Source organism: Schistosoma haematobium, chromosome 2 (assembly GCF_000699445.3).
Source record: "Schistosoma haematobium chromosome 2, whole genome shotgun sequence".
Lineage (NCBI taxonomy): Eukaryota > Metazoa > Platyhelminthes > Trematoda > Strigeidida > Schistosomatidae > Schistosoma > Schistosoma haematobium.
In genome coordinates, this window is record NC_067197.1 from 11,994,133 (window position 1) to 12,009,774 (window position 15,642).

The 15,642-nt window shown below is 33.6% G+C and overlaps 1 protein-coding gene across 1 annotated transcript in view; it reads left to right on the forward strand.

Moving 5' to 3' along the window:
• The window catches only part of MS3_00000239 (uncharacterized protein), a 95,691-nt gene that overhangs the window by 24,793 nt on the left and 55,256 nt on the right, over positions 1 to 15,642 (forward strand). Inside the window, exons 3-4 of the mRNA XM_035732730.2 lie at positions 6,223 to 6,329; positions 9,468 to 9,788. Coding sequence (XP_035585895.2) covers positions 6,223 to 6,329; positions 9,468 to 9,788 — 428 coding nt within the window. The remainder of the gene's footprint in view (positions 1 to 6,222; positions 6,330 to 9,467; positions 9,789 to 15,642) is intronic.

The window sequence follows — 15,642 nt, forward strand, 5'->3', positions numbered from 1 at the left end:
TGAGTAAACATCAACTCTGAGATTCAGATACATCCAGCTGACGAGTCACAAATATAACGAATCATGCGTCTTGGATTCCACTGTTAGTCACCATTCATCTTTGCTTATAACACCATATTCTTAAAAAGAATTACTTATTCCATCGGTTATCAACAGATTGAAAAAATGCATTAAATTCAACAGCAGTTGCGTCCGTTTTCATTCATACAAATAAATACAATTAGGAGTTTTTGCGGACGCGCACTGTTGAGGAGTTCTATACTAGCACGAAATAGCCGTCCAGTGCTTCTAAGTTTTTCATGGTAGTCTAGCTTTAATTGACTCATGAATTCAACTAATCAACATATGCTCACTAGTGACTGGCTTCAAGAGGTATATCCTGGAATTCTAGTGAGAAGCAGTGGAGTTCAACCGCGTTAGTTATGAGATAGTAACTCACTGATGACAATGGTAGATGCATCGCTCAATTTCGTGGCTTAGTTGAAGTTAGACATTACCACAGTTGGATGCCGGCCGACTCAGTGGTCTAGTTGGTTAAGCGTCTGGAGCGAGACTGATACTTCCTGGGTTCGAATCCCGTGAGGCGGTGTCGTGGATGCGCACTGCTGAGGAGTCCCATAATAGGACGAAACGGTCGTCCAGTGCTTCCAGGTTTCCTCAACTGTTGTAACATGAAATAATTTAACCCACAATCCTGTCATGATCGCCACAACACTTTGTTGTTAAACAAAATGCATCATAAATGAATATGACCTAAACCTTTGATATCGTACTATTTGTTATTCTTCATTTTGTCTTCTTTTTTTTAAAGTTTATTTTTAGTTTTCGTACGCAACAATAAACTCATCATCATAAACTCATTAAATACGTAGAAAAAAACATTTAGATGAGAAGTCAATAAATAAACAAAACATAAATGAAATGAGAAGGAGAATAAAAAAATAAAGAAAATTTGTTTCGTTATTCAAATTAATCAGTTTGTTTTTTTTAGAGAAAAAATTGTTGTTTGTCATTTTATCGATGTTATTTGTTTTTATTACCCATAATTATATTTCTTTATGATGTAATCATTGATTGAGCATTGATAGGAACATGTTATTATTGTTTTGCTTACATACATGTGAAACACTTGATTACATCTACTACAAATCATGGCTGTGCCTGCCCTCCCTCTCGAATCGCTCTCACACGGCCACGTATATACAGCCTCTGCCAGGGAATGCCTACTCATCGCCTTCTCGTGGCGGGCGTGTTGCTTACGAAAATAAGAGGACGAAAAGCGAATGTTCGGCGCTTTAACGGGATTCCAAACCAATGGTGCACATGGGCTGGCTCCAGGATCCTGAAGGAACAAAGGGCGTATGAACCAATCGTTGGTCACCGGCTACCACGGGACTGCATTCCCTTACGATGCTCCACAGCCTTGTGGATCAGACCTTCAGGTCGAGGGCTCCGGGTGTGGCTTCCTAAGAAAACCACTTATTAGGTCTTGGCACCCGGGCAGTATCACAGCCTTCACATAAATCAAGTAAGGTTAGTGTGGCGCATATTTCTCTGGTGCCTCCTTGTACCAATATCTATGTGTTCAAATGAATAAATGGTGCCTCCTTCATACTTGATTAGAACAACAAGATGAACATCGAAGCCATTGTGATCGATTGTGAGACATGTCACTCAAAGTCTGCAACTATTGGTTACGATAATCACACGAACCCCAAGCAAGTAGTCCACATTTACCAACATGTTCAGACCAGAAGTTAGTGACTTTGAGGACTGATGTCACGTCTTAGTTTGGCCGACCCCTAGTTATTTTGATGGGGTTTTATTCACTTCTATCTAAAGTTTGTGCTGGTAATGTCTTTCAGAAGAGCAATGAAAGCTCCACGATCGAATCATACAACTCGCAGAACAAAACTCCATTAAAATCATCCACCTGAGCTACAAATCTTCACCTCTCCTAACTAATTATATATATATATATATATAACACTAAAATTTATTCTTGAAAATTCGTTAATCATTGAGCATGCTTAATTAAATGACAATGTCTTCCTGTTATTGAATGGCACTGAAGTAACATTAGTTTATAATTGTTCTGTGTAAGATAGATAGAGTGAAATTTAAGCTGCGGATTATCGGAATTTTCACCTATGGTTGGAAAGTATCGTAGTTGTAAGGTTGTAGGTTGTAAGGCTGGCCACAACAGGATTGTATGTTCATTGCTGTGACGTTTGTAACCAGAGTGGAACAGATGTACAGCTTCTCATGGGTTCAAATAGTTCTATTGGGTTTACCATTAGCTAATAACCACAGATTATCAAATATTTATTTCCGTTCCGTTCATTCTTAATATATCAATAATAATTCATGAAATCAACTATTAAAAATTATTACACTATACAAGAACGCGTATTCTGACAATGATTATCATGTGCTCACTAGTGGCTGGCTTCAAGAAATATTTCCTGAAGTTCTAGTGAGAGACCGTGGCCGGTAGAATTTTACCTTATCTGTTGCAAAGGCAGTTACTCACTGAAGACAATGGTGTACAGTTGTGCAACTTCGTGAATTGGTTGAAATTAAACATTAACACTGCTGGATGCCGGCTCAGTGGTCTAGAGGTTAACTGTTCACCCGCGAGATCATGGATGCTCAGTGCTGAGTTGTCTCATACTTTGACGAAATTGTCGTTTACTGCATCTAGGTTTCCCATAGTGCTCTAGATTTAATGGACTCATGAATTTAAATATCAATAATCCATTATTATCTCTTTAAAACCGTTTATTTCTCGATTTCCTTTATTTCAAATATAATTTGATTTTGATGCTTCACCCAAATGAAGATGACATCTATTTTTAACTGGATTAGGCAACCAGAAAACACCATTCTAGCTGGTGTTACAACTTAATTTCATATTCAATAAAATCTCCTCATTTCTCAGTTAATTATCTTATTACCAGCCATAAACTGAGTCTGCTCTCGATACTTATAAGATTTAGCAAACATCTAAAAACTGAATCGAATGGACGAGTAAAAATGTTTCACGACCCCATAAATAATTTGGATAGTTTATAGATTGTTTTTGACAAGTTGTGAAAATATCAGCCTCAAGAGATATTGTACTTTTGATACTTTTGAACTGCAGTAAACTGAATGCAAATGTTTCGTTAGTTTGACATCCCGATAATTCTATTCCCTTATCTATGTCCCTTCTGTATAATTAATAGATCTGTTCTCGTTTTAAACCCACACCTTTTATAATCCGATTTGCAAGAGTTTCATTCATTAAGAAATTCTTTAAAGTTTTGAATACATTCTGTTGTATAATGATATATGTGATCGTAGAAACAATTACTTTACATAGTTCATATTTGTAATACTTAGTTAGTTTTGACATCCTTGATATTAATTTGATTTGTATAATGAATTTCACTTGTTAAGTATTGTTGTTTGCTGTACTATGAACAATGAAGTCAATTCAGTGCTTGTCTGTAATTTCCCGTGGAATAATAAACTTTTGAATCTTACCACTTAAATCATATCATTTTTGAAGTAGAAACAATGACAGTAGTTATATATTCTTAGTGTCACTTCGCATAAACCAGTCGAATTATTGTATAAGACATGAAAGTGCTACGTAGAAAATTGGTTGTTCTTATTATTACTGGATTAAATCTTTAGAAGTTTGATTATTAATAAATGGTTGAATTACACTGCTTGGCGAAGTGGTTGCTCAGTTGTCAAAACATATGTCAATCAACCATTTGGATTGTAAATTTGAACTGACATTTAAGTACTCTGATTTAAAGATACCACGCTTGAAATGCATTGTGCTGGAACAAGACATAAAACTCTAAATGATAAATAATTTAGAGTGATAATTAGTTTTGTTCACTGCTGATTAACATCGGTTGTAGACATGACACTTCAAATCTACTCCGATACGACAATAAAAGCTCCTTAATTAAACTATTTAACTCAGAAGATCGAACAACATCAAAATCTTTCAATTCAGCTTCAAATTTTATCTATTATTTCAAGTCATCTTTATACATTTTAAGGTTTCATTTTTGTTTTCTTTAGAAATACATATGAACAGGTGAACAAAAAAAGGCTCTAGTGTCGGTTACTATGTTAAGCCCCGATAACTTATTGAAGCTTCTGGACAGGCCACTTTATTCATTCTTTTTGAGTCATGTTTTGACCTTTTTAATTATCCACTTATCAACTCTGACTGTTTTTATATGAGCGTATATGTGTTTACATCTTATCCTACTCATCACATATCTGTAGCTTATGAGTGTATCATTTGAAAGCGTGGACAGAACAACACTAAGGAAGCTTTTTCAACACTACGGCGTGTCTCAGAAGATAGTCAATATCATACAAAATTCCTATGATGGATTAAACTGCAAAACTGTGCATGGAGGACAGTTGACAAACTCGTTCGAAGTAAAGACCGATGTCAGGTAAGGTTGCATACCCTCAACCTTTCTCTTACTCCTGGTGATTGAATGGATTATGAAGACATCAACATATAGAGGGAAGCATGGGATACAGAGTACAGCTAGAATACAGCTGGATGATCTAGACCTCACAGATGATCTGGCTCTTCTATCACACACCCAACAACCAATGCAGCGGAAGATGGCTAATGCAGCAGCAACCTCAACAGCAGTAGGCCTCAACATACATAAACGATTAAACAACATTCACTGATACAACACATCATGCACCTATCAAAGCAAACTTGACAGAAAATATTTGGAAGATGCAAAAACCTCTACATATCTCGGAAGCATCACTGATGAAAACGGTGGATCTGATGCAGATGTGAATGCGCGGATCGGAAAAGCAAGAGCAGCATATCTACAACTGAACAACTCAAAACAACTCTCAACCATCATCATAGTCAGAAGTTTTAATACGAATGAATGTCGAGATAGTTTCGCTGTTCGGGGTGGAAACCTACAGAACTACGAAAGCAATCATCCACCAGATACAGGTGTTTATTAACAACTGTCTACGCAAAATACTTCGGATCCATTGACCAGACACTATCAGACACTTACAACCTACTGTGTGAGAGAATAAACCAGATCCTAGTAGAGGAAGAAATCAGGAAGAAGTGCTTGAAGTGGGTAGGACACATATTGAGGAAAGCATCCAACTGTGTCGCAAGGCAATCCTTCACATGGAACTCTCGAGGCCAGAGGATGAGAGGAAGATCAAAGAACACATCACACCGAAAAATCGAGATAGATGGACATACATACATGAGAAGAATTAATAAGAAGTGGATAGAACTGGAAAGGAAGGCGGAGTAGGGAGTGATTTTGAGAATGCTAGTCGACGGCTTATGCTCCATTGGGAGTAACAGTCGTAAATAAATAAGTAAGTAATGAGTGTGTACATCTTATCCTACTTATCACATGTCTGTAGCTTACTTTTGTGTGACTATAAATATTGATTCACGATTGATCAAATGGAGTTGGCTCACATGCTATCTCCACTGCACGCCATTTCGCTTCGCTCTCTCCTCTTCGCTTTGCTTCTTTGCTAATTGTCGGGATCAATGTTTGTACAAAATGTACGTATCCGAAATTCATTCTCGTAGTTGACTTATTTTATTCCGTTATTCAATAATGCGATTTAAGTCGATAATAATAGACGCGAATAGTCAGGATGAATAACGATCATTCATACTGTGGTGTGGGTTACTTATATCCATATAAGTAGTATATAATGGCGGTCAGACATAGAATGTATTTCAGTAGAAGATCGAGAAGGAAAGAGCGGAAACGGAACCCAATCGGTATGAAAACGCATGAACAATAAAATCTGAGACAATGGACTTATATTTGCAAAAGGAACAGTGAAGTTTGAGACGATGGATTGATATTGTACAAATTAACTGTTTACTATATAGTTCTGAGATTTTAGTGCGATGCTCCTTAACTTCGTGTTCAATCACATTCGATTGTCCCTACTCGTGTTCTTGTTTACTACAATACAATCGACCTGGAGTCAGATTTCGGTCCACTAAAAAGCTAAAACCTATATAGTCAAGTTATTATGTTATAAATAGATAACGTCAAATATCGTCTAAATGACTTGTGTTCAGAATCATAGTAAATTTTATCTATTTTTAACGTACATTGTATCAATCTACACAATAAATATCGATATATATTTATTGTCTATGGTTTCTATTCATTGTAGACAATGTTCTTATCAATGTTCAACTAAATTTACGTGTACCATTATTTTTTTCTGCATGGATTGAACGTTCTCATACTCCTGGTTTAATGGACTCACTTATACCAATGGTAGGTATTTTTTTATCTGGTTTTCTTTATAAGAAGTAACATTTATTTGGGAATAAACTTTATATTTTCCAAGTGAATATTTACAAATATCTAGCGTATAACTCATATTGTTTCCTGATTTCATTAGGAATCGTATTCACCAACTACTTTGATGTGTTACGTAATAAATTGAGTTTATATATAAGAAACAACTGAATCTTATTTCAAGACTATTAGTGAACAATAAACAGTCGTTGCCTCCTTTCTACTGCTTCCTTTTTTCCACTTTCTGAACATTAATTTGAGATAAAAAAATCATTTGAACTAATGAAATTGAACTTACTTCCGAAATGAAGATTGAAGTGGTCAACGTTTACAGACTTCATTTTATGTTTTAAAGCTAATGACGAGTATCTTCTTCCTTTTCTTTTACTTCTATCTCTCTATTTCTCACGTTATCTACAGAAAATTGACGAATACACCCAAAATAGTACAATTGAATTAGATTTAATTCATATAGTACGATTATTGCTTATTGTCTTCGTTAAAGATCAAATCTTTTACATTCTGTCCATTAAAATATCTGATAAGTATTACTGACAAGAAAGAATGAATATATTATACACTGAAAATTTTCATTTCATCGACTAGTCGATGAGTAGGGATGCATAACGGTTGATGATTAATAATAGGAAGCCTTGAATAGAAGGTTTCGTGTTATTTGAAATTGGATTTTATAAATGTTACGACGGACCACGGGTGAACTCGAGGAAGCTGTAGGAAGCTCAGAAGGAGCCGAAGATATTCCATCCAATGACTTTTCGGAAGAGTGTTCTAGAATTCCTACATGTAGCTTCCCGATTGGACAATGCTAATAACCCCTTATATGCGGGTTGGAGGATTGTTATGATGATTTTGTTCTTACTAAAAACTATAAATACCTGACAGTTTTGTACTACAATTGACACTGTCTGGGAATATATTCCTTTCATTGGTCTTCTGTCTTCTTATTGCGACTTGGAATAGTTCTGGCGTTCCAGTGCTGACGTTATACGCGGTATATCAAGAATAACCTTCTAGACATAACAAATCATTTTAGTTAACATAATTTCTTTATCATATGACAAGATGAAAGATTCTTATGCATATAACCTAAGTAATCAAACTAACAGTATGAGGTCATGGAGCTTATTAAACTTTTGATTGATATAATAATCTATAAGTTTAGAGGTTAAACGTTCACGCACGAGACCGATAGTTCCTGGGTTCGAATCTCACGAGCGGGATAGTGGATGCACACTGCTAAGAAGTCCCATACTAGTACGAAACGACCGTCTGGTAGTTCCAGGTTTTCAGTGGTGATCTAACATCAATCGATTCATGATCTCAATCAAAAACCTAATAACATAAACTAAAAACTCTCAATTTAACCTAAAATGTTTTCTCTGCACCTAATATAAGAATCAATTTGGTATCTGAAAGTTTAACGCATCATGAAAAGTTTCTTATTACTTTAAAGAGAGCAAGAACAAAGATTGGTGCAGAATAATATGAATTCATTTTATTTCGTTAGGTCCTCATCAGCTGCTTACAACCTAAAATATTTAAAATTCAACATTATTACAGATATTGACATATTTATGGATTGGCGGCCTGCTTGAATATCTGGGCTACCTGTTCCTCCGATCTAGATATTTCATCAAGTTATCTGTTTTGTCGTTTGTTTTGGCACATCATTATGTCTATTGTGCGCACAATTTATTCAGGCGCGTTTATGAAAAGTTTACAACCTTTCGCTATACGTGATACAAAAAGATACAATCAGCGACATCATGGTGGCTGGCAATATGCATTGAAACAAATGAACATTAATCAAATGTGGATTGCCGAACTCCTAACATCTAACCGGTCATCGTTCAAAATTTATCGTCACAATAGATCAAGGTATAAGAAAAGGAAACTTGTTGAAATACTTTATGCTGAGAATTCTATGTTGTACCAAAAATATAATGTTGAATAAAGCTTCTAATAATAATAATACATAAGGGGGTGATTAGGGATGAATAGATGTATTATGGTGTAGCAAATATTATCCTTGACACAGGACACGAAGTCGATACGCTGAAGTCCTTCAAGGTGATTAATAAACAATCAGCCTCCAACCTTCTGAAATTTGCTGAAGCATTAGCAATCAAACGTCTAAAACCAGACCTATGTACACAAAAAGAAACAGTAATAAATCTTTCTTTACCCTGATAACAATAACCCCACCCCTTCTATTCATTTGCTCCTATTTATTTATTTATTTATTGCGTCATTATTCCAACTCTTTCTGAAGTTTAAATTACATCATACATAACTGACTGATTTCAATTCATATTTTCTTTATTACCAATAATCTACTTTCATGAGTTCTAATCACTAATTCAATGTTCCGGAACTTTCCCTCTCAAACTTTATTTATCCGAATCTTTGCTACACCATGATACATTTATTCATCCTTAATCACCCCCTTATGTATAAGTATGTCAATATCTGTAATAATGTTGAATTTTAAATATTTTAGGTTGTAAGCAGCTGATGAGAACCTAACGAAATAAAATGAATTCATATTATTCTGCACTAACCTTTGTTCTTGCTTTCTTTAAAATAATAAAGGGAACTGTGTGTATGAAATTTCTAATTTTCCCTAAGATGTGATTTAAAAAGCCTATCACCTAACAACAACAAATAATAGAATATATTTGAATTTTCGTTAGATCATAAATTATTGATATAAAACTATGTAAATAATATTATTCCATGAAATGAACTTTACCTACAATTAAGAATAGATCTATGAACTATTCTATATTGTCAATTGTATGGAAACATTCACCTGGTTTGATCCATATCTCTACAATAATATCTTTGTATACTGTTTACTTAATTACGGAAAATCACGATCAAATAATCTTGTTTTCTTTTTCTTCTAAATTTTCATCGGTTTCTTTTCATTATCTCGTTCACTTTATCAGTAATAAATCATATCAATGTAGATTAGAATGATTGTTTATATCATCAATGTGAAATAAAATAAAGTCAACATTGATTCACGTGTTATTTACTTAGACATTTTATTTCATGTTTTTATTTACTACTTATTATTATTATTATTAGTTGGATAATTGTGAACAACCAGAATTACCAACGTATGAAGAGTTGGAAAATTATATTACAGATAAATCGAAATCTTTTGTAACTTCCTCATCGTCAAGATTATTCAATACATCACCTCTGGATAACTTAGCATCATCATCATCGTCGTCAACACCGTTTCTATGGAATCGTGTTCATGAATTACGTAACTACATTCATCATTTTGGCAAATTAGCTTGGAAAGCAAGATATTCAAATATTCCGGACCAATATCTTTCTGATGGATCATCTAAATATCTAAATTTTTCTGGAGTTCTACCTGTTTTATATAAACTTCAAAAGGTATGTAGTTGAAGGACTTCTTGAAATGTTTTATTTTATGTTTTAAAGAAAAATGTAATATTATATTCAACAATCTGACTGGGATTCAATTAGTTAATTAGTTTTCTTTTCTCGTTTATATAAATGTAAGTTAGCTGAAGCGCTAAATTTAAATGGAACTACATGCTTTGGAAAAAATCGATTAACGTTCTTTGTCATCCATAAGAAAATGAATAGTGAAATGTTTCTTTTATCAGTATGGGGTTGTGGAGATTGTTAAGACTTTGATTGAGTTCATGAATCGACTGATGATAGACCACCAATGAAAACGTAGAAGCAATCGACGACCGTCTCGTGCTAGTATGGGATTCCTCAACAGTGCACATACACGATCTCCCCCGCGGGATTCGAACCCAGGATCTTCAGTTTCGCATGCGAAAGCTTAACCTATAGACCATTTAACGTGAATCCAACATCGTTAATGTCTAGCTTCCATCGATCTATGAATGTTTCTTTGACAAAATGTAAATGGCTTCCATCAAAAGTGTATCGTTCTGATTTTCATATATGTATATTTATACATATACAACAAAGAGAATGAACTATCTTTGCAGTAATCTACAAGTAATGGTACGTGTATATTATGTTTGTATATCTATTTTAAATTTGATATATTCTATACCAATTACCCATTTAGAATATAGTAGTCTTTTAAATTGCTGTGTTAAGTATTATCATTTTGATTGAATTCATTGTTTATATGTATATGCTTTGATTTACTAAGCTTAGAATTACCATAGATTCATCTTTAAATGAATTTACACCGATTAATGACATTCATTTGTAACGTATTCAAGATTAAAGAAAGAAACAGCTGGGCATCGAAATCCTCTAATCTAATACAATACGATCAGAGATGATTGAAAATAATTTATGATCAATAATTTGTTGCAAACGTATATTTAATCATTAGGGAAGTCATATCAAATCAGTAGTTTGTCTTATTATATATAAAGTGAAGTTTTTCTCTAATGTATGGTCTGTAACTAGTGGATGAACTTGGAATGAATAAATTTGAGAACAATTTGCGTCACGGCTTGTTTAAATACTTCATAATAATAATAATTATTATTATATATATATTCTGAAAACAATAATTACAGAATTCACGCCAGTTTACACGCATGATCAGTTTTATATAAATAGTAACATTAGATGTACAGAACAAACATGTGATAGAAGAAAGTTTTAAGTATACTAGTTCAGTAGTTGTTTAGGTAGTACATGTATTACAGCGATCCAATGCATCAGCCGGGAATTTTTAATATTTCTTAAATGGACAGCCTGTTGATTTATGAACGGAGTAATTCAGGTCATTTCGTGTGCCAGATTGAATTAATGATAATTATCTACAGCTAGAGAAATTAAAACGAAAACAGAGAGCACGGAACAACAAAGCAATAATTACCAAAATATGTCAACCAGGTCTACCATAATCCATGAGCAGTGTGACACAGTGATATACTGTTGATGTTATTCAAATTAAACAAACTTGCTGGAGACGGTGTTAACGTGAAGTGACAGGTGGTTTTAATTAAGGAATTCACTAATAAGAATGGTTAAACATTTAAAGTTCCTATAATCACACTTGTGGAATAAGATACACTTACAGGTGCTAAAACATTTAATGCGTCTTGAAAGGAACAGTATTCTGCCTTAGAATATCATCAGAAAATAAATTTTCTGAACATGATATTCACATTAAATGATGTGTTATTTGCCAAGTGGTTATCCTTTATAATCCATACGCTGTGAGGTTGTTTGTAATTTCATAAATAACCTCGAAAAGAAAATCATTATGCAATCGTACAGCACTAGAATTATTGCTTATAACATTTAAATATATCTGTTCTCATGAAGTATATTCTATGTGTAAGTTTATCGCTTGTCTGTAGAAAAAGGACTTTTGTTGAATAGTTTTTTTGTATGTTGACAATCATACAATGAGGGTTAAGGTCAACAGTTCATATGCATGATTAGTTATCATTCAGCCTTATTCGTTACATCAGTTTATGATAATCGATTGCAATCTATAAAACCACAAAATTTCAATCCATTATTACGATCCCAGTAATTAAGAAATACTATCTAATTATGGTGTTACATTTTCTATCACCCATTTGTTTTTCATACATTTTATGACGGTACTCTGTTGTGTACATAGAAACCAAGTATTTATAAAAAGAACAACTTGAAAATAGTGATTTTTCTTGTTTCTTACTAAAATAAACACTTTGCTCATTATGCAACTAAAGATGAAAAATAAAACTGTGGTATATGCTGGTTATATCCACTGTTATAAGTAGTATGCAACACCAGTCGAAAGTGAAAAACATGACGACAGAAGGCTATGAAAGTTGACTTAAAGAAAACAGGAACGGTATTAGAAAGGAATTATGAATCGAAAAAGATTATACTGAATGTAAAACGTAGATGATGGAAATTTGTAAATGAAATATTTAATATATAGTTTTCATATTCTGTAATTTTATATTAAAATACAATTGGTTATCTCCACCTATATTCTCGTTCATTACAAAACAACTAAACGACTCATTTCTTTCGTAAAACTAAGATCATTTAACCATTCTATCGACTATTTTCAGTTCAATTGACTTCTACTAACAAACAGATTAGATTAATTGCACTGCTGAGGAGTCCTACAATAGGACGAAACGGCCGTCCAGTGCTTCCAGGTTTTCAGTGATGGTCCAACATCAATCGGTTCATGATCTCAATAAAAAAAATTAATTATAAATTATAACTATTTCTTACTAAAATCTTATCAGGTTAAAATAAACCGCCAAATCAACTTTGTCTTATTTTCCATTATTGAAGTTCATTTAAAACCTTCTCATATGTACATATCATTGAAATTAATTTCGTTATGGTTCACTTCTTTCTCTTTAAATTTAATTCAAGTTTCTTCTTTTTCTAAAAAAAAACAATTAAAGAATAAACAAATGATGTCAAATTAGAAATCAAAAAAATTAAATTCAATGTTCAATGTATCAATCAACTTTTTTTTCAGGTATAAAAACAAATCAAATATGAAAATTGTGTGTGTTTTTTCGATGAAACACAAAAAACAAACATGATTGATAAGTAACCAAGATACCAATTGATTAAGGTTGTTATGTAATTTAAATTTATGAAAGAAAACTAACAAGCATTAATTAAAATCCAGCGAAAAAAATGTTTGTAACAATTATATTTTTTAATTTACTTACTTACGTACGACTGTTACTCCCAATGGTGCATAAGCCATCGACCAGCATTCTCCAACATACTCTGTTCTGGGCCTTCGTTTCTAGTTCTATCCACTTCTTATTAATTCTTCTCATGTCTGTCTCCATTTCTTGGCGAAATGTGTTCTCTGGTTTTCCTCTCCTCCTTTGGCCTTGCGAGTTCCATGTGAGGGATTGCCTTGTGACACAGTTGGATGATTTCCTCAATGTGTGTCCGATCTAACTCCAGCACTTTTTCCTGATTTCTTCACCCGTTAGGATCGGGTTTATTCTTTCCCACAGTAGGTTGTAAGTGTCTGATAGTGTCTGGTCAACGGATCCGAAGTATTTTGCGTAGACAGATGTTAGTAAACACCTGTATCTTGTGGATGATGACTTTCTTAGTTCTCTGGGTTTCTGCCCCATACAGTGAAGCTATCTTGACATTTGTATTGAAAATTCCGCCGATGATGATGGTTGAGAGTTGTTTTGAGTTGCAGATGTTGTTCAGTTGTAGATATGCTGCTCCTGCTTTTCCGATCCGCGCATTCACATCTGCATCAGATCCACCGTGTTCATCAATGATGCTTCCCAGATATGTAGAGGTTTTTACATCTTTCAAATCTTCCCCGTCAAGTGTGCTTTGGTTGGTGCATGATGTGTTGTATCGGTGAATGTTGTTTAATCGTTTATGTATGTTGAGGCCTACTGCTGTTGAGGTTGCTGCTGCATTAGCCGTCTTCCGCTGCATTTATCGTTGGGTGTGTGATAGAATAGCCAGATCATCTGTGAGGTCTAGATCATCCAGCTGTATTCTAGCTGTACTCTGTATCCCATGCTTCCCTTCAAATGTTGACGTCTTCATGATCCAGTCGATCACCAGGAGAAAGTGAAAGAGTGAGGGTATACAACCTTGCCTGACACCTGAAACATTCATATTACCATTATGTTAAATTAGAAAATAAAAATCATTAATTATAACTCAAAGTGACCAAATTAAAACAAACACATAAATGATATCAAACAATGTAGTTATTTATTTAGAAGAAATATTCTGTTGTCATGAGTGATTCACTATTAATGTAACAATATAAATGACTCTTTTTAAATTGGTATGTTTTTTTCTTAACAAATAGGTTTTGAAAGTTGACATCACAGAATCACTTTGCTTAGATAACTATTGATTATCATGAAGATTTGGACAGTTTTTTCATCTCTGTATGACAACCCTCTGTAGTATAGACCTATGAAGTTACTCGGAATAGAATACAATTCTTTAAGCTTTCATAGTCAGGGTATAACCTTTGAACTAGGCGGTTAATATCCAATGGTTTACATGTCTAGCTTCAACCAGATTATCATACACTGTGCTTTACAACCTAGTTAAACTTCACTGGTCAAGTCTTCAACGATGTAACCTATAAAAGTGAAATGTCATTTAAATTGTTTGTTGCTGAATTAGATTACGTGATGTTTTATTAACGGTCTGTTAAAACCACTCATATGTAAATTATTATTATGAAACGTATCGAATGAAATATTACTCTGATCAGAAACTAGCCAAAATTATTCACTCAATCTTAATTATATGTTAAATACACTGGTCCCACACTACTGCCAATGTACATACATGCATAAAACAGTTATACAGAACACCTCGACATTCAGTGATATTCCTATTAATATTAATTACCTTGAAATAATAAATGTCAACCAAATATGATCAATTAGTGATAAACCCTAAAACGAATCAGGAAGGTAGGTAGAAAACATACTGGTTATCTGCAACTGAATGAAGCACTACATTGGACAAAGTAGATGTGTCATTTACTTAAATATATAAGAACATTGATCACCAATTAGTAGACATTATATGATGACAATAATACCAATGCATACAGATAATCATAGGTACAAGTTTAATCGAGGGAGGTTGAAATTCTTGATCAACAAAAACACAGAAATATTAAAGAACTTCAGATCGATCTTCAAATAGCCGACTTATCAATACAAATTTAATTTATCAACATATCCGACAAAGGTCAGCCAAACATTCAGTCGGAAGCTTGACTTAACCAATTAATCAACGATAAAACATGAGTACACAACTGGAGAAACTTTACTCACTTATGACAGCTGAGCTTCATTAGTTTTATGATCTTGAGTTCGATTCCTGGGTGCGGGGTAGTTGATGCACACTCTTAAGGGGTCCCATACTAGAACAAAACGACTGTCCAGTGCTTTCAGGTTTTAAGATTGATCTAGCTAACATCAATTCGTAATATAAACTATGAAAATTCTACAATCTCCATAAATCCCTCTGTTCTCCTTACATTGATTATATTCAGTCACGTCTTGAGGAGTATAGTACATAAGCAACAAAAAAAATGTTTTTGAATTTTCTATCCAATAACAACCATGATCAATGAGGTTCATTTAATCGTTTAACATTCTTTCAAAAAGTGTTCTTTTTTTTCAAGATCAAAATGTAAAGGAATATTTATGAATGTAAACGTGTTGTAACTAGTGGTAACACAACTTATTCAAACAACTGATTATCAAACAAAAATAAACAGAATGGCAATATA